General features: G+C 38.7%; 1 protein-coding gene across 14 annotated transcripts; it reads right to left on the reverse strand.

The window, feature by feature from the left end:
- Positions 1-115: 115 nt before the first annotated feature.
- LOC134296479 (uncharacterized) lies at positions 116-27,459 on the reverse strand. Of its 14 annotated transcripts, none has more exons than XR_010003233.1 (6): positions 26,989-27,459; positions 26,042-26,136; positions 17,572-17,633; positions 17,254-17,284; positions 16,691-16,782; positions 116-3,252 (listed from the first exon to the last, which is right to left on the reverse strand). XR_010003233.1 is itself a non-coding variant. In XM_062971547.1 (5 exons), the coding sequence occupies exons 1-5, from the start codon at positions 20,500-20,502 to the stop codon at positions 3,068-3,070; spliced, it is 477 nt and encodes a 158-aa protein (XP_062827617.1). In that variant the 5' UTR covers positions 20,503-20,619; the 3' UTR covers positions 116-3,067. The 14 variants fall into 14 exon arrangements, 4 of the variants coding, with proteins under 4 accessions (XP_062827617.1, XP_062827614.1, XP_062827615.1 ...); XR_010003228.1 differs by having other exon boundaries at positions 17,254-17,303; positions 26,989-27,427; XR_010003232.1 differs by lacking the exons at positions 26,042-26,136; positions 26,989-27,459 and adding an exon at positions 20,415-20,760.
- Positions 27,460-27,729: the final 270 nt, after the last annotated feature.

Consider the following 27,729-nt stretch of genomic DNA (forward strand, 5'->3'; position numbering starts at 1 on the left):
TCCTCCCATTTCCCCTCAGAGATAAGTCCATATCCCTGGCTAGCTGGTGGCACAGCAACCATGTTGACGCGCAGTCCCTTCTATGGCATTACAAAAAAGGCGAATGAAACAACAATTTCAATTAATTCCTTTATTTTAAATGATGTTTCAATTGACTTGAATGTGCCATTTGACATGGCCGGTGACTCCTGCTCAATGCCCAGGGGAAGGCGAAAAACCTCCAGGGTCTCCGGCCAATCTGCCCTGGAGGAAAATTCCTTCCCGACCCCAAAACGGCGATCAGCACCACTAACCCTGGGCATCCCACGAGCAAGAGCCATACGCAAGCGCCCCATCCCCACCATCCCTCTCTCCCCGTTGTTGTGCGGTAGTCCAAAGGCCACCCTGCAAGCGCCGTGGCTCTCCTCTACAAGAGAAAACATTGGCCACCTGAATGGCAAATATACAATCCTTATTAATGCAGCTCTTCCATGCTCATGTCATTTCCCACATCCATCTAAGCACCTACTCCGTTTCCTTGTTTACAATTACACTTTTTTTTACAAGTTGGAGACTGCCTTTCTCTGTCCATAAATTAGAATTCTGAAGATTTTCTAGGCGATGCCAAAAGGAAAGGTCACACAGCTCTCTTTCAACTCTGAAAAACCACCTTGAATCTGCTTAAAAGAAAATAAATTAATATCCCAATAACATTCCTTTGAAAAGAATTCCAGAAAAATTATAACATAATTGGCCTTTGGGAATCAACACAAATTGGTGATGTTTTGCACCTTGTTCTCATTGAAGGAGGAAAGGTACAAACAGCAACATTTCTTACCTGACTAATATCTCTGTTATGTGCCTTGCTTTCTTGGCAAAGTATTAGTGCAATTAGTTTTGCCACCTATCTTCAAATAATGGGTCCAATGAGGATCCTTTTGCATTGGGCAATCCCTTCCAAATCTGCAAAGAAGTAACTAAATATGAAATAATTGTCAAACTGGGTTGCTGTGAGTTTTCTGGGCTTTATGGCCATATTCCAGAAGCATAGTCTCCTGATGCTTCATGGCCCGGAAAACTCACAGCAACCCAGTGATTCCGGCTATGAAAAGCTTCTACAACAAGTTGTCAAACCATCATCATGACATTTTTAGTGAGCCAGCAAGGTAAAAACGATTACAAACCTATCTCTCCAGTAAATGATACCAACAGTTTGGTATCTGCAAAGAAATAACTAAATATGAAATCATTGTCAAACCATCAAAGGAAACAGCAAGGGGAAAAAAAACTACCAAGGAAGCCAGTAAAGGATACCAACAGTCTGATTCACAAGAGGAATTGCTTTCTTACCCTCATATGATCTCAGTGTCTCCCTGTCAGCAAATAAGATTTTTGAAGACAGTTCCTAAAACGAAGTTCTCACACAGTTTTTTTCATTGTCAACATTCCCTTTCAACCCACTCAATGGAAAATAAATTAATATCTAAATGGACAGAATAAAGACACTTAAAGTATAAGTCCATATCCCCTGCTAGACCAAAAGAAGGATGGAGAAAAGGTGAAAAAATCATTGGTCTTTGGCAATCAACACAAATATGTTTGAAAAAACAGCATTTATAAGAGAAATGTTTCTCACCTCACTGGAGTTTGTGTTACGCCTTGCTTTTTTGATCTTGCCAAACTATCAATGTTATGATCTTTGTTACCTATCTTACAACAATGAATGATCTACAGAGCTTTTTGCATTGGACAATCCCTTCCAAAACTGCAAAACAAAAAGTCACCAAAGCATCAAGGAACCGTCACACTCACCCATCCAGAGAGCCAGCAAGGAAAAATATCACAGATCGTTCCCTACAGTAAAGGATAACATTTCAGGACTTACCATCACATTGGTGATGTCTGTCTTCTTGAATTAATTTGGTAACTAAAATAACATTTAAGAATTTCTAAAATCTCTTGCATACCTGGAAGGAAGTCAGTAACATAGCAAACAAATGTTAAACAACATAGTTGCTTCTGAACCTTTCTAGAAAAATAGGAACAATTGCCATTTTTTTCTTTTCAGTAAACGAATTATTGCATGTATGCTAAAAATGTCTGTATAGAATACAACCTTGTCCAGCCAACTCCCAAAGTATACCTCCACATCTACTCTCTCAACATCCTCCTTTTCCCAGTTTGTTTGCACTCTGGATGGAGAAATCATTTTAACCACCGCAATCAAAGATGAAAAAAATATTAAGGAGGGAGCCAGACAATAAAATAAATGGCAACCTTTAGGTATTGGGGATAATGAATTTCTTACCTAAGTTCTTTGATTCCTTTCTCCATAGAAAGCTGAGGAATGTAAGGCAGAGACTTTACTCACTGTAAATTTTGCAATATTTCAGTTTTTTTCCAGATGCTTTTATTAGACACAACAGGATTGATTTGCAGTTCTTTCAAAATAGGAAAACTCACTTTCATGTCTACAAAAAGGTTATATCCAAGTACAAAGTGGTAAAATAAATCTTTAGCTACTTGAGTATTTTCTTGGGTGTGAATTCTTTCAATTGAGAAACTTACCTCATGGAGACTTACCAATATGTTTGTTAAGTTCCCCGAAGGAGCTTAATACCTTCCTGAAGCAAGTCTTGTTCTTTCCCTTAGATTTGTGTTACGTTTGCTGCTTCTTGAAGGTTGTCAGATACCTGAAATCTCATATTTTCCCAGTAAATATCTAGACAAAGTTAGGGAATTTGGCAACCGAATATCCTGAAATACTGTTCAATGGACTAAAGGAAAGCATTTTCCAAGATGTGCACTTCTCTCTCTAAGAAACATACCTTGTAAAGACTTACCAACAAGTTTGTAAGGTCACTGGAAAGATTCTTATCTTCCTGAAGTTGTTCTTTTGTTGCATGTTTGATCATGGTTTGCTTCATGCTTCATCATGATCAAAACCATGGAATCTCATACTTTTCCAGGACAAAAATCTAGACAAAGTTAGGATAGACTTTGGTAGCCTAAAATCTTGACATTCTTACCTTATCTGCTGGATTCCTTTCTTCTGGACACAAATCTGTTAAAAACTAAAGGTTGTTTCTTACCTCTGAATTGCCATCTTGACCATATCTTTTGTTTGTAAAGTACACATTTTTATTTCAATTGCAATTTTTTCTTCAATTGCAGTAAAGGATACCACTGAGGACCTACCTTCATGTTTATCATATTTGCCTGTGACATTTGTCCCATTTCTCTCTTTTGGATTAATTTCAGAACTATCATCCCCTAAATCACGAGGGTTTTTAAAGAAAATTGTGTTGTTTACATTTTAAAATCATGTTAAAATCCATAATGTCTAAACTTTCTTTTTGCCACTCACTAATGAAAGAACTTTATTTTTAAAAATCTCTTTCCAGCCTGGAAATAAATCCATATATAAGCAAAGAATTGTTAAACGTCATACATACTTCTAAGTCTTGGCTTGAAAATTTCATCTGGCAAGAAAGGAACAATAATCAATTATCTGTTTGGTTCCAATAAATAATGGATTTTAGAAATGTTAAATTTTAATAAGAATCTGACCTTAACATTTTCTGGTCAACTCCTGAAGAAGAGGTCCATATATAGCTTCAGTATGTCTCCAGGTCTCTTTCTCACACCAGTTTGTTTCCATTCTGTATGGAGAAATGTATTATTCATTTTAATTATTTACTTCATTTATATCCCACTCCATTCACCCCAAAGGGGTACTCAGAATGGCCTTCCAAATAGTAAGTCAATGTCATTAACATACAGTAAAATAAGCAAATGTATTAAAACCAAAAAATAACACATATCAATATCAAAAACCATTAATAAAATCACGCCACCCAAAATCATGATTCCAGGCTGTTCCATTTGTTATTTCTCTATTCCATATTTTCTTCTTGCACTAGAACTTACTATCCAAAAGCTTGGACCCATAACCACGTTTTTACTTTCTACTTGAAGGTCAGGGGGGGAGGAGACTGGGGAGGGAATTCCATAGGATACTTAACCATTGATACATGATACTGAGTGCCAGATAAAGAAACACAGCAGCAGACTTTAGCAACTACAATGAATAAAGGGCTTACTTCAACTCTTGGATTGATTCCTTTCTTCCAATCTCCTTCAAAATGTAGAAATGCACTAGTGAGAAAGTCAGGGAAAGACCGGTCACCATGAAATACCGAAATGCTTGGTTGATTTGTTCCACCATCTTTCAGAATATGTATGTTTATATATTCTCCCTACCAAATGGATTTATGTACAATTATTTTAAACTGTGGAAATTTTCCCTTTCAGTCCACAAAGAGATTATATATGAGAATAAAGTGAAGAAATAATCTTTAACCAGCATGAATATTTTCCAGGACAGGAATTCTTCCCATTTAGAAACTTAACCCATAGAAATTTCCAACATGTTGGTGACATTCACTGGAGAGGTTTTACAATGTGTGCTTCTTGAAGCAAGAAAAGAAACCTGATGTCAACATGCTCTGGATGATCTATGTAACCAAATCGGTTGTGCCATTAGGTTCCTGAAGACGCATTTCCCAGTATGCTTCCAAATATATAGCTGGACTGATCTTTTTCTGTATTGTGTTCAAGATCATATTATTTATTTATTTGTTTACTATATTTCTATTCCACTCTCTCTCTCTCACCCTAGAGGGGACTCAAAGCCGCTTAGTTTGGCCAATTTCCATGCCACATTGCAAATACAAAATATGAAAAACATTAAACAATAAAAGAGATAAAATCATATAAATACAGTAAAACCATTAAAGCATAGCCTAGTCCCCGAAATTAAAAGTCTAACTGATGATATTGTATTCCAGAACAAGGTGAAATTCATATTGGGAGGAGCAAAAAGGAGTAGGACCATGGCTGCATTTTATAAAAAGAGAGGCTCTATAGAAGTCTATGGAAGAAAAGAAATTGCGAGTGGTGCTAAAATGCGTAGCCCTCTAGTGAGGAAGACAAATGGAGAGGAGTCTTTAGCAATTGGAATTAACAAAGTGCTTACTTCAACTCTTGGATTTCTTTCTTCCAATCTCCTTCAAAATGTAGAAATGCACTAATGAGAAAGTCAGGCAAAGACTGGTCACCATAAAATACTGAAATACTTCAACTAAAAATACCCACGCATCCAGAGGCATGACAGATAGATCACTTTTGACACACTTTTCTTTTTGATGACAACTACAGTAAGAATTGTGTGTGCACAGATGTGGAAACTATAAAAAACACCAACAATGGTAGAATGGATAGTAAAAGTAGGTGAAATAGAGGAAATTAATATTTTGACAAGATATCTTTAGATGAAAGACCCTTCAGTATTCAAGAAAACTGGAAACCCTTCACAAATTTCCTGCAAGAAAAGAAAATTCCAACATGGGGATTTCATATTTAAAATGTTAACCTGTTACATTATATTTTACACAATGAACTAGATAATATGGAAACAACAAAAATTCTAATGCATATGACAGAAAGATATGTAAAACATTGACAATATATTTGAATTTTGGAAAAGGAGCCTTCTTTTAAACAAAAACAGCTGGAAGATTATATAGTTTCTTTAAAGTCTAGATAAAAGTCTCCTTCAGAATGGTCAACTGCTGTAGTTAGTAATCCAGGAAAAGAAAAACATAGACTTTGGTCACCATGAAATATTGAAATATTTCAAATGCAAGATTGTTTTGTTTCAATTCAGATTATACTTGTTTAGATATTTCCTATGGAACACAGGTACATTTGCAGTTATTTTAAAATAGGATAACTGTCATTTAGGTTAAAAAGAAGTTATATACAAGCACAAAGTGATAAAAACAAACCTTTAACCACTGAGCATTTGTTGAGATATGATTTTTTTCCCAATTTCATGGGGACTTCCCAATATATTGGTGAAGTCTGCTGAAGAGGTTTTTATTTTTTTCTGAAACAAGTCTTATATCAGATTTTTGTCACACATTTCCTGCTTTTTGAAGATTGTTTAGATATTCCCTATGCAAAACAGGTGGATTTGCAGTTATTTTAAAATAGGAAAACTCTCATTTAGGTAAAAAAAAAACCGAAGTTATATACAAGTACAGAGTTAAAAAAATAAATCTTTAGCCACTGAGCATTTATTGAGATATGAATTTTTCCATTTAAGTAACTTACTTCATGGAGACTTACCATGGTAAAGTTTGCTGAAGAGATTTTTATTTTTCCTGAAGCAAGATTTACATCAGATTTTTGTCACATATTTCCTGCTTTTTGAAGATTGTCAGCAGCCTAAAATCAATCAATCAATCATCTATATCTGTCTATCATCTATCCATCCATCCATCTATCTATCTATCTATCTATCTATCTATCTATCTATCTATCTATCTATCTATCTATCTATCTATCTATCTCAGTCTCTCTTATTATTTTTTGTGTCAGATGTACAGTTAGTTAATAAAATTTTAAACATCAATTTAAAAACGTACCCAAAAGAAACCTATGACATGTTGGCAAAGATCACTGGAGGGGTACTTTACTTTCCCAAAGCCAACCTTACTCTTTGCCTTAAATCAGATTTTTTTTTTCATATTTGCAGTTTCCTGAAACTTTTGAGAAATCTGAAATCTTATATGTTTTCAGCTAAAAAAAGCAAATTTAAGAAAAGATGTTGGCAACTGGAAATACTGACATACCCACCTCATCTTCTGGATTCCCATCTTCCAGTAAATTTCAAACTGTGCAACTTTGTGCTAGAACTCATCTCAACTGCCAGCCTTACCATAATCTCTCTCTTTTTTGCATTTTTCTTTTATCCCATATGCTATTTATATAATTCTTTGACTGCTGTGAGTAGGAGGACTATTCTGTTGTCTCAGTTTCCCTGATAAGAGATAAATGAATGAGAAATACAGCAAGCTTACCTGGAAAGGTGATGTTTTGACACCTTAGCAGGAAAATAAACAATTTGTTATAACATGTTTTTACAGAGCATATATCTATCATTTCTTATTCCCCATTTTGTGAATTCAGTCTTTCCCTCTTTCAGAGGGACTTAGCTGTTTCCATGGGACTCCTCTGCCTGCCTCTCTCTCCTTGGCTTGACTCATCTCCACGGGAACCACGAAGGCATCACAGAAGGAGCAGCATCACTGTTGCATCACAATCGCCAGCAGCAGGGCCAGGGTCAGATATCATTGGCCTTTTTTACACTACCATAGAAAATCCAGATTATCTGCTTTGAAGTGCATTATATGGCAGTGTAGACTCATATAATCCAGTTCAAAGCAGATAATGTAGATTATCTGCTTTGATTATCTGAATTATAGGGCAGTGTAGAAGGGGCCATTGAGTAGTTTGCCAATGCTTAGGTTATTTCTTTTATTTATTTATAAATACTCTGACTTACAAGTAGCATTGCTTGACTATCAAGCAAAAAGCAGGTGCTAGAAATAATATCATACAAAAGCTGACTGGCACAACCTGGGGATCACAACCAGACACAGTGAGCACATCTGCCCTTGCGCTTTGCTGCTCTGCTGCTGCTGAATGCGTATGCCCAGTGTGGAATAGATCTCACCATGTTAAAATAGTGGATGTGGCTCTTATTAAGGTATGCCACATTATCATAGGATGTCTACACCTACACAGCTGGAGAAATTATACTGTTTAGGCGGTATTGCACCACCTAACATCCATTGGGATATAGCAGCCAGTAATGAAAGTACCAAGGCATTGACATTGCCAGCCCATCCTCTGTTTGGATATCAGCCAGCACACCAATGACTTAAATCAAGAAACAGCTTCCTAAGAGATACTCACAGGAACATCTCAGCAAGTGAGAGTCCAAAAGTGGCAGGCTAAAACCCAACACCTCAATCAGTGGCAGATACCGGATGAGAGACTCCCTCCTGGACACACTGAAGACTGGGCGACTTGGAAAGCGACTTGGAACAGACTGCACTCTGGGACCACGAGATGCAGAGCCAACCTTAAGAAATAGGGCTACAAAGTGGAGTCCACGACATGCGGGTGTGGAGAAGAGCAAACCACAAATCACTTACTACAATGCAGCCTGAGCCCTGTTACATGCACAATGGAGGACCTTCTCACAGCGACACCAGAGGCACTCCAAGTGGCCAGCTTCTGGTCAAAAGAAATCTAGTATAATGTCAAGTTTTTAACTGTTTGTGTTTTTTAAAATACATTGCAACAGTAACCTCAATTCGCGTCTGACACAATAATTAAACAGCCCTTTGGCTTTTGATGAGTTGAGCCAAAGGGAACTTCAGTGAATATACCAGATTAAAAAAATATGCATTGAATGTGTTTTCATTGGATTAGCTGTTTGATGCTGTTTCAACTATTTTGTTTTAACTTACAGTATACTTTGGGCTCTTTGAGTCCAATATTAAATAAATAAGTTACTTAGTCTTCTCCCCCATTTGTACATAGTGTTTATGATGAAAGGTTTGATGCTTTTGGTCTGCGGCCCTCATAAAGCTTTCAATGATGCATGAATCTCAGTAAAAAGCAAGGCTGAGGAGGGAGGGAGATTGTATGGGAGGCACTTGAAATATCTTGGGATCCATTGAAGGGGGAAATGATTCAGCTCAAAATGAGAATAAAAGTATACTATTTTTTGTTAGATACCGAAAAGAAAAAGGAACATAAAACCCAAACCAACCAACATTTTCACATTAACATGTCAAAACGTAATCTAACCAAGTGAGGTTTTCGTATTTCCCACTCCCATCCCTAAAATCAGGACCATTGAGATGTAAGCATGGCCAAAGCATGGGTGGTGGTGATGTTATTTCATTTTTTTTTTCATGTCAGGAGCATCTTGAGAAACTGCAAGTCGCTTCTGGTGTGAGAGAATTGGCTGTCTGCAAGGATGTTACCTGGGGATTCTTATATGTTTGATGTTTTACCATCCTTGTGGGAGACTTCTCTGATGTCCCTGTATGGGGAGCTGGAGCTAACAGAGGGAGCTCACCCGCTATCCCCGGATTTGAACTGTTGACCTGTTGGCCAGCAGTCCTTCCTGCACAAGGGTTTAACCCATTGCACCACCGAGGACTCCTATGTTATTTCATGTGTCCACACTACTCAGAAGATGGGGGCTAAATCACGCAAGAAATGTCGAAGGATCATGGCAGCCATTCTCCTTTTAAGATTGCAGAACAAGAGGCAAGGCGAGTAGCGTCAGTTCAAGACTGAACAGTTGTGCATCCTGAAAGAAACAGGGCCAAAGGAATGCAACAGATGAGGAGAGTATTTCAGGGTGCCAAAGTCTATCCCCCACTTTTCCTAGATTTTTAGCAAGAAAAATATGAGATTTCAGGTTTCTGACAAGCTTAAAAATAGCAACAAACATGTCACCAAAACCTGATATAAGATAGAGAACAAGACTAGCTTCTCGAAAGTGAATAGCCTTTCCAATGAGCTTTGTAAACACGTTGGTAGGACTCTCCCCCTCATAATGAAAATAACACATTAATTTTTACTCATAAATACTATTTTACAATATTTCCTTAAAATTTTAATAGCTTTCTTCCCACAAAATCCTGTATAGCTAAAGGTGGGGGATTATTGATCATTTGTCAGTTTGATTGCTTACGACCCTTCCACACAGACAAACAACTCAGAATATAGAGGCAGAAAATTCCACGATATCTGCTTTGAACTGGGTTATCTGAGTCCACACAGCCATAAATCCCAGTTCAAAGCAGAACAAGTGGGGTTTTATTGATCTGTGTGGAAGGGGCCTTAATTTCTCTTCCTTGGAGAAGGAGTTTCATTACTGTCCTGCTCTCATCCCTCTTTCTTTCTTTCTCTTAAAGTAAGGACCTCATCACATGGTCCTTGAGAAGCATTTGAAGTGATATCAAAGCTACGTTTAGGGTGTTAAGACCTATATTTGTGGATGTGCTTCCTGTAAAGCATTTTTTACTAATCCATGCTAAATTAGCAGGTTCAGCCACCAAATGCAGAGCGACAACTCTCACAGAAGTCACTTCTTTCTAATCATCCTAAACATGTCTCATATCAAAGTTTTCCAAACGTATTAGTGCATAAAAACAGCAAGCACATGTTTCTTATGATGAGCTGTGACTGTTCCTGGGGAGGAGGAAAATGCTGTGTCTTTAGTAAGGCCTGCTGCTTGAAAGAGGTAACGGATCCAAGGTCAGTAAGTGTACAGAGAATCCTCCAATTTTCGTTTGCTTCGCAAGCGAATTATTCAGTCTGCTGGGTCTTATTCCACGCTGTCCAATAGGTTCAGCACCATGAAAAGTTCCTTTAAAGCTCACAATGAAAGTCAAAGTGGATTGACTGCCTTACTAACAGCAGAGTCAGTATTGACTGCTCATCCAACCCGTAGCCCACAAAAAATATTGATCTGGGACATAGCCTGCTGTACCAACAGAGCAGCCTATAAAAGCACCGAGTGATACATTTGTTTATCTGGTGACGCCATGGTCTGTTTCCCTTATAACACGAAGCACTGGATTATTCCCTATGCTGAGGCCCACTCATTGCACATTCCTCCATGAAGACTTGGTTCATTTTGTTTGGGACAGAATCCTTGTGATGTTTTGTGCTTGTGGTCACACTTCTTCCAAAAATGCACAAAGGTGAGAGAAGATGGCCTGAATTTGCCAGCTCGGAGTGGAGTGTTTCTTCAACCTGTTACCTGCTTCACTGTCTTTTTCTATCATTTATGTGCCACAATAGTCACTACCAGATGTATACTACAAAGATATATAAAAGGATTAAAGTCCTTAAAAGGGCAAGTCCCCCTCTGTATTTGGATGGAAGACTGGATGGAAGATTCATTTTAGGTGTGGTTTGCTATATTTTAGAGCAGTGTTTCTCAAACTGCTCCTCCAGGTGTTTTGGACTTCAGCTCCCAGAAATTCTAGTCAGTTTACCAGCTGTTAGGAATTCTATGAGCCAAAGTCCATAACATCTGGAGGAGCACAGTTTGAGAAACTCTGTTTTAGTGGAAATATCTGGCCAAGCCACTTCTGAGTATTCATTGCCTAAGAAACCTCTCTATGAAATGTATGGGGTCTCCATAGGTCAACAGGCAAGTTTAAGTCATGCACACAAGTCATTGCCTTATAAAGAGTTGGACCATTGGTTTTTTTAATAATAAAAATCAGCATTCCTGTCCGGCAGAAGCAATTTCTGATCTCAAATGGCTTTCTTTCAGCTCTCTCAGGGAATATTGAAAATGGATCTGGAAACATTGTCATGAAAAGGACACCTTCTGCGATTGAGATGTATTTCACAGCTGGAGAAATGATACTGTTTAGCTGGTATTGCACCACCTGACACCCACTGGGAAGTAGAAACCTTTCCACCCCATCCTCTGTTTGGATATCAGCCAGCATGCCAATGCCTTAAATCAGGGGTCCCCAAACTAAGGCCCGAGGGCCGGATGCGGCCCTCCGAGGTCATTTACCTGGCCCCCGCCCTCAGTTTTATAATATAATATATTGTATATACATATAATATTATAATAATATTATAATTTAATGCAATATAACACTAATAATAATACCATATAATAATATTAATTATATGTTCTGCATTACTTATAATATTACTAATAATATTACAGTATAGTGGTATAGTTCAATATTGTAATATATAATGCCTATATTGGGCTATGCTAATAATATAATATTTGTATGTACATATAATTTGTAAGCCACTCTGAGCCCCCTTTGGGGTCAGAAGGGTGTGATACAAGTGTAGTAAATAAATGCAGTAAATAAATAAATAATAAATAAATACATTTTAGACTTAGGCTCGCCCAAATCTGAAATGACTTGAAGGCGCACAACAACAACAACAACAACAACAACAACAACAACCCTAATTAACTTGCCTATCTCATTGGCCAGAAGCAGGACCACACTTCCCATTGAAATCCTGATCAATGTATGTTGGTTAAAATTGTTTTTATTTTTAAATATTGTATTGTTCTTTCATTTTTCTTGTTGTTGTTGTTGTTTTTGCACTACAAATAAGACATGTGCAGTGTGCATCAGAATTTGTTTGTTTGTTTTTTTCAAATGATAATCTGGCCCCTCAACAGTCTGAAGGATTGTGGACCGGCCCTCGGCTTAAAAAGTTTGGGGACCCCTGCCTTAAATCAAAAAACAGCTTTCTAAGACCTACAGAGATACTCACAGGAACACCTCAGCAAGCAAGAGTCCAAAGGAGGCAGATTAAAACCTGGGACCTCAATCCATGGCTGATATCAGATGAGAAACTCCTTCCTGGGCACACAGAAGACTAGGCAACTTGGAAGGCACTAAACAGTACTTGTCGGTATGTATTTATTTAGTGATCAATTGCTTCACCATTTTTAACTGCTATGTCTGACAAATAAGCTTGCCATATTGTCCCACCCTGCCTGCTAGGCACACTAATGCAGGCATCATGCAAATTGGATCTCAGTTATGCCAAACATATATATTAATAGCAGCTTTGTATAATTGTTCTTCTTTAAAGTGATGGTGGAGTGGAAAGTCCCATTGTGCTGCCATGGCTCCAATTGCCCTTCTGTTTTTTTTATCATGTCAGTAGCGACTTGAAAACATATTGCAAGTAGCATCTGGTGTGAGAGAATTGGCTGTCTACAGGGTACACCCTGATGTGATAGCTGGGAGCCTTCTCTCATGTCCCCACAAGCTAGGGCTGACAGATGGGAACTCACCCCATCTCGCGTATTTGAACCAGCAACCTTCAGGTCAGCAGTTCAGCCAGCACAAGAGTTTAACACGTTGTACGACTGCAGCTTCTCATGGTGATTTCCATTCAAAAACCTGCCCTCTCTCCTTTCACCACCGATTCTTGGGAAATTAATTGCAGAAGTGAGAAGAATGTCACATTGTTAGGGCAAGGGTCGAGATTCCTCTCTCACTTTCTTGGAGTTTGGTTTAGTGAGAAGGAAATGGAAAGTCATCTAATCATCTGAGATTAAAGATGGACTGATGTCTATCTGCACAAGCCTGACTTCAAAAATATAGCAGTGATTTTAGTCAAGCTTCTTGGGCTTTCATTTTAATCTCAGTGTTGACAGCATTATAGCCCTAGCATTCCTCCCATTTCCCCTCAGAGATAAGTCCATATCCCTGGATAACTGGTGGCACAGAAACCATGTTGACGCACAATCCCTGCTATGGCATTACAAAAAAGGCGAATGAAACAACAATTTGTTTTAATTAATACATTTATTTTAAATGATGTTTCAATTGACTTGAATGTGCCATCTGACATGGCCGGTGACTCCTGCTCAATGCCCAGGGGAAGGCGAAAAACCTCCAGGGTCTCCGGCCAATCTGCCCTGGAGGAAAATTCCTTCCCGACCCCAAAACGGCGATCAGCACCACTAACCCTGGGCATCCCACGAGCAAGAGCCATACGCAAGCGCCCCATCCCCACCATCCCTCTCTCCCCGTTGTTGTGCACTAGTCCAAAGGCCACCCTGCAAGCGCCGTGGCTCTCCTCTACAAGAGAAAACATTGGCCACCTGAATGGCAAATATACAATCCTTATTAATGCAGCTCTTCCACACTCACGTCATTTCCCACATCCATCTAAGCACCTACTCCGTTTCCTTGTTTACAATTACACTTTTTTTTACAAGTTGGAGACTGCCTTTCTCTGTCCATAAATTAGAATTCTGAAGATTTTCTAGGCGAAAAGGAAAGGAAAGGTCACAAATCTCTCTTTCAACACTGAAAAACCACCTTGAATCTGCTCAAAAGAAAATAAATTAATGTCCCAATAACATTCCTCTGAAAAAAGATAAAATAATTGGCCTTTGGGAATCAACACAAATTGGTGATGTTTTTCACCTTGTTCTCCTTGAAGAAGGAATGATACAAACAGCAACATTTCTTACCTGACTAGATATTTTTGTTATGTGCCTTGCTTTTGTGGCAAAGTATTAGTGCAAATCTTTTTGTCACCTATCTTCAAATAATGGGTCAAATGAGGATCCTTTTGCATTGGGCAATCCCTTCCAAATCTGCAAAGAAGTAACTAAATATGAAATAATTGTCAAACTGGGTTGCTGTGAGTTTTCTGGGCTTTATGGCCATGTTCCAAAAGCGTAGTCTCCTGATGCTTCATGGCCCGGAAAACTCACAGCAACCCAGTGATTCCGGCCATGAAAGCCTTCTACAACAAATTGTCAAACCATCATCATGACATTTTTAGTGAGCCAGCAAGGGAAAAAACGATTACGAAACTTTCTCTCCAGTAAATGATACCAACAGTTTGGTATCTGCAAAGAAATAACTAAATATGAAATCATTGTCAAACCATCAAAGGAAACAGCAAGGAGAAAAAAAAACTACCAAGGAAGCCAGTAAAGGATACCAACAGTCTGATTCAGAAGAGGAATTGGTTTCTTACCCATCATATGATCCCAGTGTCTCCCTGTCAGCAAATAAGATTTTTGAAGATATTTTAGACAGTTCCTAAAGTGAAGTTCACACACAGTTTTTTTTTCATTTTCAACATTCCCTTTCAACCCGCTCAATGGAAAATAAATTAATCAATATCTAAATGGACAGAATAAAGACACTTAAAGTATAAGTCCATATCCCCTGCTAGACCAAAAGAAGGATGGAGAAAAGGTGATAAAATTATTGGTCTTTTGCAATCAACACAAATATGTTTGAAGAAAAAGCATTATAAGAGGAATGCTTCTCACCTCAATGGAGTTTGTGTTACGCCTTGCTTTTTTGATCCTGCCAAACTATCAATGTTATGATCTTTGTTACCTGTCTTACAATAATGAATGATCTACAGAGCTTTTTGCATTGGACAATCCCTTCCAAAACTGCAAAACAAAAAGTCACCAAAGCATCAAGGAACCGTCACACTCACCCATCCAGAGAGCCAGCAAGGAAAAATACCACGGATCGTTCCCTACAGTAAAGGATACCATTTCAGGACTTACCATCACATTGGTGATGTCTGAATGTGACATTGCACACTTCTCTCTTATTGAATCAATTTGGTAACTAAAATAACTTTTAAGAATTTCTAAAATCTCTTGCAAACCTGGAAGGAAGTCAGTAACATAGCAAACAAATGTTAAACAACATAGTTGCTTCTGAAGCTTTCTAGAAAAATAGGAATAATGGCAATTTTTTTCTTTTCAGTAAATGAATTATTGCATGTATTCTAAAAATGTCTGTATAGAATACAACCTTGTCCAGCCAACTCCCAAAGTATACCTCCACATCTACTCTCTCAACGTCTTCTTCCTTTTCCCAGTTTGTTTTCACTCTGGATGGAGAAATCATTTTAACCACCACAATCAAAGATGAAAAAAAATATTAAGGAGGGAGCCAGACCATAAAATAAATGGCAACCTTTAGGTAGTGGGGATAATGAATTTCTTACCTAAGTTCTTAGATTCCTTTCTCCATAGAAAGCTGAGGAATGTAAGGCAGAGACTTTAGTCACTGTAAATTTTTGCAATATTTCATTTTTTCCCCAGATGCTTTTATTAGACACAACAGGATTGATTTGCAGTTCTTTCAAAATAGGAAAGCTCACTTTCATGTCTACAAAGAGGTTATATCCAAGTACAAAGTGGTAAAATAAATCTTTAGCCACTTGAGTATTTTCTTGGGTGTGAATTCTTTCAATTGAGAAACTTACCTCATGGAGACTTACCAATATGTTTGTTAAGTTCCCCGAAGGAGCTTAATACCTTCCTGAAGCAAGTCTTGTTCTTTCCCTTAGATTTGTGTTACATGTTCGCTGCTTCTAGAAGGTTGTCAAATACCTGAAATCTCATATTTTCCCAGTGAAATAGCTAGACAAAGTTAGGAAAAGACTTGGGCAACTGAATATCCTGAAATACTGTTCAATGGACTAAAGGAAAGCATTTTCCAAGATGTGCATTTCTCTCTCTAAGAAACATACCTCGTAAAGACTTATCAACAAGTTTGTAAGGTCACTGGAAAGATTCTTATCTTCCTGAAGTTGTTCTTTTGTTGCATGTTTGATCATGGTTTGTTTCATGCTTCATCATGGTCAAAACCATGGAATCTCATACTTTTCCAGGACAAAAATCTAGACAAAGTTAGGATAGACTTTGGTAGCCTAAAATCTTGACATTCTTACCTTATCTGCTGGATTCCTTTCTTCTGGACACAAATCTGTTAAAAACTAAAGGTTGTTTCTTACCTCTGAATTGCCATCTTGACCATATCTTTTGTTTGTTAAGTACACATTTTTATTTCAATTGCAATTTTTTTTCAATTGTAGTAAAGGATACCACTGAGGACCTACCTTCATGTTTATCACATTTGCCTGTGACATTTGTCCCATTTCTCTCTTTTGGATTAATTTCAGAACTATCATACCCTAAATCATGAGGGTTTTTAAAGAAAATTGTGTTGTTTACATTTCAAAATCATGTTAAAATCCATAATGTCTAAACTTTCTTTTTGCCACTCACTAATGAAAGAACTTTATTTTTAAAAATCTCTTTCCAGCCTGGAAATAGATTCGTTCATTAGCAAAGAATTGTTAAATGTCAAACATACTTCTAAGTCTTGCCTTGAAAAGATCGTCTGGTAGGAAAAGAACAATAATCTATTCTCTTTTTTGCTTCCAATAAATAACAAACTATAGAAATGTTAACTTTTAATTAGAATCTGACCTTTACATTTTCTGGTCAATTCCTCAAGACGAGGTCCATTTATAGCTTCAGTTTGTCTCCAGTTCACTTTCTCATACCAGTTTGTTTCCATTCTGTGCGGAGAAATTTATTATATATTTTATTTATTTATTTCATTTATACCTTGCCCTTTTCACCCCGAAGGGGACTTGGAACGGCCTTACAGATAGGCAGGAATTCAATGCCATAAACATACATTAAAATAAACAAATGTATTAAAACCAAAAAATTTAAAACATATCAATATCAAAATCCATTAATAAAATCACAAAATACAAAATCATGATTCCAGGCCATTCCATTTGTTATTTCACTATTTCATATTCTCTTATTGCACTAGAACTTTCTATCCAAAAGCTTTGTCCCATAACCACGTTTTTACTTTCTTCCTGAAGGTCAGGAGGGAGGGGGCTGCTCAAATTTCACTGGGGAGGGAGTTCCATAGGATATTTAACCATTGATACGTGACCATTAAATTCAGTCCTCACTCCAGACAAAGAAACAAAGCAGTAGACTTTAGCAATTAGAATTAACAAATTCCTTACTTCAACTCTTGGATTCCTTTCTTCCAGTCTCCTTCAAAATGAGAAATGCACTAGTGAGAAAGTCAGACATAGACTGGTCACCGTGAAATACTGAAATGCTTCCACTGCTTGCTTGATTTATTCCACCAGCTTTCAGAATATGCATGTTTATATATTCTCCCTACCAAACGAATTGATGTGCAATTATTTTAAACTGCAGAAATTCCATTTTAGTCCACAAAGAGGTTATATTTGAGAATAAAGTGAAGAATAAAGTGAAGAAATTTAGCCAGTATGAATATTTTCTGGGACACAAATTCTTCCTATTTAGAAACTTACCCCAGAGAGACTTCCAAACATGTTGGTGACATTCACTGGAGAGGTTTCACAATGTGTTCTTCCTGAAGCAAAAAAAGAAACCTGATAATAACATGCTTTGTTCTTTGTAATCAAATTGGTGGTACCATTAAGTCTCTGAAGATGAGTTTCCCAGTATACTTCAAAAAATATTGCTGGATTGATATTTTTCTGTATTATGTTCAAGATCACAAAATCTAGTCTTTCCATCTCGTATTTAATAACTAATATTGAATACGAAATTGTGTTAATGGAAGGGTTGGAGTGCATTTCTATTCAATTTCCAAAACTCCTCCACATTTGTAAAATAAATAAGCAAGGAAAATCCATAGTCAGAAAGCCAAGCAAAATAAGCATTGGTCACCATGAATCTCTGAAATGTTTCAACTACTGGATTTTTCCTCCCAACCACTTTTGGATTACAAAACAAGACTGATTTGCAGTGCTTTTAAAATATGAAAACTGTCATTTAGCTCTACAAAAGAAGTTATATACAAGTACAAAGTGATAAAAACAAACCTTTAACCACTGCGAATTTTTGAGATATGATTTTTTCCAATTAAGAAACTTACCCCATGGAGACTTACCAACATATTGGTGAAGTTCACTGGAGAGGTTTTTTTATTTTTTCCTGAAGCAAATCTTATATCAGATTTTTGTCACATCCTTCTTGATTCTTGAAGGCTGGCATAAGCCTGAAATCTCATTTTTTGGAATAAAATATCTGGGCAAATTTCAGAATAGACTTTGGCAAGTGGAAATATTTTAGAAACCTACCTCATCTGCTGGATTCTTTTTTTCCTGTTTTTATCCCATACTGTAAACCTCTTTTTTTTAAAGAACTGAAGGTTGTTTCTTACCTCTGAATTGCCTTCCTCGCTATATGTTCACTGTGTGAAGTACACATGATTTGTTTATCCTGTATAAAGGATACCATCTGAGGACCTACCTTCACATTTATGATGGTCATATGTCACACTGTCACACTTCCCTCTTCTTGAATCATTTTAACAACTGTCAGTAATCTCTTAAATCACATGTGTTTTTTTTTACTATTCATTGTTTATATTTTAAAATCATGTTTTCTTTATTTTCTCAGCACCCTCAGTTGAAAAAACTTCCTTTTAAAATCTCTTTCTAACCTGGAAAGTAGTCCACATGTGAGTAAACAAATGTTAAGTATCGTAATTACTTCTCGAGCTTGGTTAAAGATCTTAGCTAACAGTAAAGGAAACATGATCAATTATCTCTATTGTTTCAATAAATAACTTGTTTTGTGGAGCTGCTTTTACTAGCATCTAACCTTTACTTTTTCCAGTCAGTTTCTGAAGGAGAGGTCTACATCTTCCTTCAGTTTATGTCTGATTCTTTTTCTTTGTCCCAGTGTGTTTGCTTCGAATGGAAAACAATTCTTAACCACTGCAACCTGTCCTGACAAAATCCTGTTGAGAGCCATGCACAGAATTGAAGTTGCAGACTATAATGATGTGGAATGAAGAAATTGTTACCTCGGCTTATCAATTGCTTTCTATAAGGATCCTTCTCAATGTACTATAGTTAGAAATGCAGGCCAAATAATAATGATCATAACTTTATTCTTATACCCCATCACCATCTCGGGGTGGCTTACATATGAGACAAAATGCCCACAGACACAGTACAAAACAGAGCAAAACACAATTAAAATAAAAACATAGTTAAATATAACAATCCAAATAAAAGCACAATTCAACAGAATATAAGAGTATAAAACAGCAGCGTTCAAACTGAATCAAAACCATACTTAACAAGACCAATTGCTTGTAGTACAATGGACATGACCAGTCTATAAAAGGGCTGGGCATAAGATACTGCAATAATAATAATAATAATAATAAAAATAATAATAATAACAACAACAACAACAACAACAACAACAACAACAACAACTTTATTCGTATTCCGCCCAATCAGGGCAGATTCCAACATAAAATGGCAAACATTCAATGCCTCCATAAACAAACAAATACTGACATAAAAATCCCAGAGAAACCCCACATATAAAAATAACATTAAAACCTCACATCAATTTAAAGTCTAACATCAATAAATTAAACCTAACATCAATAAATTACACTACGTGTAGTCAAACAAAATTATATAAAAAATTATATAGAAATCAAAACAAGCATCCACATTAGTTTACAACAGTTTACCGCAAGCAGCGTACAATATAGATACAACATACCATGAAATATTAAAGTACTTTCACTTGTTCCAATGACTTTCAGAACACACATTTATTTGTCCTCCTATTTACAGTTCTTTAAAAATGGGAATGTTTCAAATCTACAAAGATGATACATCCAAATACAGAGTTAATAAACAAAATTTTAAACATCAATTAGAAAATGTACCTACCGATATCTTGGCAAAGATCACTGGAGAGGCACTTTACTTTCCCAAAGCCAGCCTTACTCTTTACCTTATATCTGATTTTTGTTTCATATTTGTTGTTTCCTGAAGCTTTTGAGAAACAGGAAATCTCATATTTTTTCAGCTAAAAATTAAGCCAAGTTAGGGAAAGATGTTGGCAAATGGAAATAGTGACATACCCACCTCATCTTCTGGATTCCCATCTTCCAGTAAATTTCAAACTGTACAACTTTGTTCTAGAACTCATCTCAATTGCCAGCCTTACCATAACCTCTCTCTTTTTTGCATTTTTTTTCATTTATCCCATATGCTATTTATATAATTCTTTGACTACTGTGAGTAGGAGGACTATTATGGTTTCTCAGTTTCCCTGATAAGAGATAAATGAATGAGAAATAGAGCAAGCTTACCTAGGAAGGTGATGTTTTGACACCTTGGCAGGAAAATAAGCACTTTGCTTTTCCATGTACTTTTATATAACATGTTTTTACAGAGCATATATTATCTACCTTTTCTTACTCCCCATTTTTGTTCATCCAGTCTTTCCCTCTTTTAGAGGGTCTTAGCTGTTTCTGTGGGACTCCTCTGCCTGCCTCTCTCTCCTTGGCTTGACTCATCTCCAAGGGAACCACGAAGGCATCAGAGAAGGAGCATCATCACTGCCTGCATCACAATCGCCAGCAGCAGGGCCAGGGTCAGATATCATTGGCCTCTTTTATATTACCATATCAAATCCAGATTATCTGCTTTGAACTGCATTATATGACTGCGTAGACTCATATAATCTAGTTCAAAGCAGATAATGTGGATTATCTGCTTTGATTATCTGGATTATAGGGCAGTGGAGAAGGGGCTATTGAGAGAAGTAATTTGCCAATGCTTAGGTTATTTCATTTATATGCTCTTTTCTACCAGAGTGGGTCCCATTTATGCTTCCAGAGATAATTAATCAGAAACATCTATATCTATATATCTAATAAAAGTGAAAATATGCACGTATGTGTCTGGGGTGTCCATTTACACAGAAAGGCTTCCGCTTCCACAAATAACTACAGCTCTCACTACTCAGGAGACACCAATGGACCTCCAATGACATTGCAGGTTATAGTGAGTGCCATGAACATGTCTACGAGCTCTGCCAATGTCCTCTACAAACAACATACTGTCCACCACCCAAGCGAAGGCCTTCCTACGGGGACAATTTCGTCCTGGATTTTCTGTTTTTCCTCCACCACAGACATCCTAGTGATTGTTATTCTATTAGTGTTTAATTTGCAAGACACCACCCACTGCCTCTCCCAAACCCTTTCCTATTCTTTTCTATGGCACACAGCAAACAGACGAACTGATCAGCAACTGAACATACTAGAGAGGTTTGGGGAGAATTCACCATAATTAATAGGAGTTGTAGGTACTGGGATGTATAGTTCACCTGCAATCTAAAATCACTCTGAACTCCACCAGATGGACCTAGAACTATGTAACTTGGCACACAGAACTCCCATAACCAACAAAAAATGTTGGAGGTTTTTGGAGGGATTTCTAGGACTTGTAGTTCACCTACATCCAGAGCGCACTACGAACCCAAACAATGATGGATCTGGACTAAACTTGGCATGCATACCCGATATGCCCAGATTTGAATACTGGTGGGTTTTGAGGGGAATTGGCCTAGAAATTTTGGAGTTGGAGGTACTGGGATTTATAGCTCACCTGCAATCAATGAGCACTCTGAACTAAGGCCAGTCTTACACCAGTCCAACTTTGGGACTGTTGTTTTGATAAGTGATTTGAGTGACTGGTGCAGTGTGAATCCATCTTTGTGTTTAGGTTTTTCTGAGGATGTGGGGATGAAAGTGGGCTGAATTGATTTGCTTTGGATGTGCACCAATTATCTGGCAATGAATCCAGATCTTTCTCTCTCTCTATATGTACACAGTCACGAACACCAAGGTAACTGTTCAAATCTCATTGCAACACAGTACCAGAGGTGGTCCAACGGCGAGGCTAAGTAGGCGGTCGCTGGTGGTGCACACCAACAGGGGGCGCACTCGAAGCTCCCCTGTGAAAACGTGGTGCCGCCGTGGCTCCGCCGTCGCCCACTGCCACCTCTTTTTTTCTGGGGCAGAATTTCTGTGGATGGGCAGAAGGGTCCCATCGCCCAAAATGGCCAATGGGACCCTTCTGCGCATGCGCAGAGGGTCGCTCGCTCGCGCAGTGACGTAAGGCATGCTGTATGCCTTACGTCACCGTGCGAGCGAGCGACCCCCTGTGCATGAGTGGGAGGGTCCCATTGGCTATTTTGAGCGATGGGAAACTTCCACGTATGCGCAGTGGGTCGCTTGCTCGCGCGGCACGGGTAAAGCACCCAAGTCGCCCGTCCGTACGAGTGATGGAAGCTTACCACCACCACCTTCAGGTCAGCAACCCTTGGCTGTTCGAATTTGGGGAGCAAGGTGAGCTCCCGCTGTTACCCCAGCTTCTGCCAACCTAGTAGTTTAGTGATTGTTTTTTTGGGGGGGCGCCAAAAGTTCTTTTCGCCTACACTTGAAAATTACCTTGGACCGGCTCTGGATAGCACTACCCTTGTGTTTGGCAGGTTTCTCCAATGCAAGTGAGGTAGTGAAGTCACAAAGAGTTTAAAGAGGGGAGAGCTTTTGGATAAAGGAAAATAGCTTTCACTGCGCTCACACTTGCCCTTCTCTTAGCTTCAGATGGTAACATGCATCTGTCTTTTCTCACACAGATTGCACTAGGTAACAACATTTTTCTGTTCCTGGTTTGAAAGTATTATTTCCTGTTTAATTGTGCAGTACTTACTTTGAAAGTAGTTGTTATACTTCTTAAACTTTGTTTTTGTGGCGGTGTGTTGACTGCGCCTTCGGGATTATGGTTGATGGTGATGGGATCCGAAGAGGAAGAAAAAACCCTCGTGAAGAGGGTTCACTGGAGGAGTTGCGCAGGAAGCGACTTAGAGAGCTATATGGGGGATCTTCTGAGGAAGATTCAGATGGGGAGTTTGGGGAAATGGATGCTGAGGAACAGGTGGTGGCTGGGGAAGTGGGCACTGAATGGGCACAGCCACCGGAGATGTCTGGGGATTTGGGGCCTATGGATACTACTGAACCTGGGGTTTCTGCAGGAGCTGACCCCACTTGGGATGCTTGGAGAAGGGAGGATGGTTCTTTAAGTGTTCATGGGGCTAAGTGTGGGCAGGATGATTGGGACTCCGATGAATTGCTAGGTACTCCAGATCCACAAGCTCTAGCTGTGTGGAGTTCGGACTCTGAGTAGATTTGGGACACCTGGTGTTTGGGTGTGAGTGTTTGGTCACCCAGGAGGAAGGGGAATAAAATGGGAATGTTTGGCCAATGCACTTTGTGTGTGGCAAGGTGTTGCTGAGGCGCCATTGGGATCTCTGTGTTTCCGTGAAGACTGGACTTGGACTGTGATTCGGATCTGCTGATACCATCTGGCTTGGCTCTCGCTGTGTCTTATCGTGGACCTGGTTTGGATGACTGCACCCTCTTCGGACTTTGGATTGAATTTGACCTGGCTTCTGTCTACGCTCCCTGACTGACGACTACTCCCGGCTTCTGACTTCTGGAATTTGCTGCTGCCTCTCGACCTGACCTTGGATTCTCCTGACGACGGCTATTCATCATCCCTTTGAAGCTTTGGCTTTATCTGCACTGTGGAAGCAGTTTTACTGCTCTTCTAGTTTGTTTGTTTTTAAGCCAGTTTGCTGTTTTTCTTTTGGAAACTGTCCCTTTAACTCCGCAGAGCCGGCTGTCTTGTTTTCAGAAACGGTTTGGAGCTGAAAGAAGCTTTTGCACTTTCTGTTATACTCTGCAGCTTTTGGAATGTTGCAAGCTTTCATTTATTTTGCATGTTATCTTGCAGTCAACTCTATTTGTTTCTTCTAAGCTGAATTGAAGCGTCCTTAGTTTTTATTGAATGCCAGCATGGGAAAATAGCATGGCTTGTTTTTGTGTTATTTTCGGCTTATCTTCAGAATAAACTCTGTTTTGTTTGTTAACTGGCGTCTGACTCTTGACAGGCTGTCACAAACTATGTGGCACTGGCTGAGACTCGATGAGATATTCATTGAAAAACTACAGCAAAAAGTGCTGTAGGATGACCCACAAGAACAAAGTTTTTTGCAGTGTAATAAACGTTTTCCATGTTTTTACAATAGAACCAATTAGGAAATAACATTCATAATAAAGAAACAAGAACTATGTTACATAGTGTTGTAGGTACCCTGAGAAATAGAGGGCTGATGCAGTTCATTCAATAGCTGATTTGGTCTTAATACAGAGTCTTTACATTATAGTTTTGCCTGCACCTTCCTTTAGCCCAGTGGTTCTCAACCTGTGGGTCCCCAGGTGTTTTGGTCTACAACTCCCAGAAATCCCAGCCAGTTTACCAGCTGTTAGGATTTCTGAGGGTTGAAGGCCAAAACATCTGGGGATCCACGGGTTGAGAACCACTGCTTTAGCATAAATGAAGCCATCCCTTTTGTAATGAAACTCATTCAAACAGTTCTGCTTTGGATGAACAAGAGTCAAAAAATTAGTAGAACATGTGTAGTATTGGAAGGCATTCCTTATAATTTTTATAATAAATAAATAAATAAATAATAAATTCAGTAATAATTGATACAGCTCCAAAGAAATCATCTGTGATGATGTAATGATATTTTAAAACCTCATCACATGGAGAGTTTTCCCCATTGTAAGACACTTTAGGTCCACTTCAAGGATGAAGGGGCACAAAACCCATCACATAACGTTTGCCTACTTCTGGCTGTCATCTGTTGCCTTTAGTCCTTGAAATGGAGCTGAAGTGTGCTGAAAGGAGGGAGTTCAGTACACAGTTCACGTTCTGAACCCGCGGTGTGCACCAGAATTGTCACAAATGCCGAAAAGCACATGTGATGGAAACGGACAGGTTCACATGTGTTGAATCATTTCTGTGATGTGGAGGAATGGATGCTCCTCACCGCTTTGTTTTCACTGCATTTTCTCTTTAATACTAATCAAGGCTTGAAATTGTGTTCTTGCTAATTTTTTAAACATAACTCGGGTCTAATGGAGGGAAGGAAAGCCTAGCAGGAGGGGATCTTGGCAAAGTGGCTTATAATTACACTGGAATAATGAAGGAAAGAAATGCCTTACAAGAGGGGATTGTGGCAAAGGGGTTTAAAAATCCCCTGTTTCCCCCCCTCAAATGGGATGAGTTCTATAGCAATCTTGGCTTTTGGATACTGAACTTATCCCTAATTTCTTTTAAAAGTAATATGTAGAGGACAGAGAAATGGATTCTGAATGCAGGCAACAATGGACGAAAATCTGAAGAGAGAAACATGTGTAATGGTAAGGCAGAACTTGAAATGGGATGATTGGAGACCTAACAGTATGATTCCCTTTGCTAGACAGACAGACCCCAAATGCTTCTCAAGGTCCATGAGATGAGGTCTTAACTTTGAGAGAAAGAGGGATGAGAGCAGGCCAGTAATGAAACTCCTTCTCCAAGGAAGAGAAATTAAGGCCCCTTCCACACAGATGAATAAAATCCCACATTTTCTGCTTTGGACTGGGTTTTATGACAGTGTGGACTCTGATAACCCAGTTCAGATAACGTGGAATTTTCTGCCTTGATATTCTGGGTTGTTTGTCTGTGTGGAAGGGTCGTAAGCAATCGACAAATGATCAATAATCCCCCACCTTTAGCTATACAGGATTTTGTGGGAAGAAAGCTATTAAATTTTTAAGGAAATACTGTAAAATAGTATTTATGAGTAAAATTAATGTATTATTTTCATTATGAGAGGGAGAGACCTACCAACATGTTTACAAAGCTCACTGGAGAGGTGGTTCACTTTCGAGAAGCTAGTCTTATTCTCTATCTTATATCAGGTTTTGGTGACATGTTTGCTGCCTTTTTAAGCTTGTCAGAAACCTGAAATCTCATATTTTCTTGCAAAAAATCTAGGAAAAGTAGGGGATAGACTTTGGCACCCTGAAATACTCACGTCATCCGTTGAATTTCTTTGGCCCTGTTTCTTTCAGGAAGCACAACTGTTCAGTCTAGAACAGACACTACTCGCCTTTTCTCTTGTTCTGCAATCTTAAAAGGAGAATGGCTTCCGTGATCCTTTGACATTCCTGGCATGATTTAGCCTCCATCTTCTGAGTAGTGTGGACACATGAAATAACATAGGACTCCTCGGTGGTGCAATGGGTTAAACCTTTGTGCAGGCAGGTCTGCTGGCTGACAGGTCGGTGATTCAAATCCGAGGATAGCGGGTGAGCTCCCTCTGTTAGCTCCAGCTCCCCATGCGGGAACATGAGAGAAACCTCCTACAGAATGGTAAAAACATCAAAACATCTGGGCATCCCCTGGGCAACATCCTTGCAGACGGCCAATTCTCTCACACCAGAAACAACTTGCAGTTTCCCAACATGCCCCTGACATACAAAAAATGAAATAACATCGCTACTGCCAGTGCTTTGGCCATTCTTACATCTCAGTGGTCCTGATTTCAGGGGTGGAGGATGAAAAATAAGGAAAACTCACTTGGTTAGATGACATTTTGATATGTCAATGTGAAAATGTTGGTTGGCTTGGGTTTTATGTTCTTTTTTTCTTTTTGGTATCTAACACTGGAGCCCTGGTGGCGAAGTGCGTTAAAGCACTGAGCTGGAGACCGAAAGGACCCAGGTTCAAACCCCGGGAGCGGCATGAGCAGCCGCTGTTAGCTCCAGCTCCTGCCAACCTAGCAGTTCGAAAACATGCCAATGTGAGTAGATCAATAGGTACCACTCCGGCGGGAAGGTAACAGCGCCCCATGCAGTCATGCCGGCCACATGATCTTGGAGGTGTCTACGGAAAACGCCGGCTCTTCAGTTTAGAAATGGAGATGAGCACCAACCCCCAGAGTCAGACATGACTGGACTTAACATCAGGGGAAACCTTTACCTTATCTAACAAAAAAGTACAGTGTCTTCTCTTATTCTCATTTTGAGCTGAATTGTTTTCCCCTTCAATGGATCCCAAGATATTTCAAGCAGCTCCCGTACAATCTCCCTCCCTCCTCGGCCTTGCTTTTTTACTGAGATTCATGTATCATTGAAAGCTTTATGAGGGCAGCAGAGCAAAAGCATCAAAACTATCATCATAATCACTATGTACAAATGGGGAAGGAGACTAAGTAACGTATTTATTTAATATGGGATTCAAACAGCCCACAATATCCTGTAAGTTAAAACAAAATAACTGAAACAATTTATAGTAAAATGTCCAACAGCATCAAACAGCTAATCCAATGAAAATACTAAAACAATGAAAACTCATTCAATGCATATTTTAAGAAAATCTGTATATTCATTGACGATCCCTCTGGCTCAACTCATGAAAAGCCAAAGAGCTGTTTCGATTTATTTATTGTGTCAGACACAAATTGAGGATACTGTTATAAAGTATTTTTAAAAACACAAACAAATTTAAACACTTGACATTATACTAGATTTCTTTTGACCAGAAGCTGGCCACTTGGAGTGCCTCTGGAGTCGCTGTGAGAAGGTCCTCCATTGTGCATGTGGCAGGACTCAGACAGCATTGTAGTGAGTGGTCTGTAATTTGGTCTTCTCCACACTCCCATGTCGTGGACTCCGCTTTGTAGCCCCATTTCTTAGGATTGGCTCTGCATCTCGTGGTCCC

The sequence above is a fragment of the Anolis carolinensis genome, chromosome 2 (assembly GCF_035594765.1).
Source record: "Anolis carolinensis isolate JA03-04 chromosome 2, rAnoCar3.1.pri, whole genome shotgun sequence".
NCBI lineage: Eukaryota > Metazoa > Chordata > Lepidosauria > Squamata > Dactyloidae > Anolis > Anolis carolinensis.

Bases quoted from the DNA above. Each gene is read 5' to 3' on its own strand.
- LOC134296479 (XM_062971544.1), bottom strand. From the start codon at position 17,859: ATGCACTCCAACCCTTCCATTAACACAATTTCGTATTCAATATTAGTT. The intron at 16,783-17,253 runs GTAAGGAATTTG...TTCTCCGCACAG, and splicing joins AAAGGAATCCAAGAGTTGAA to AATGGAAACAAACTGGTATG. The intron at 3,253-16,690 runs GTCAGATTCTAA...CTCGTGATTTAG, and splicing joins ATTGACCAGAAAATGTAAAG to GGGATGATAGTTCTGAAATT.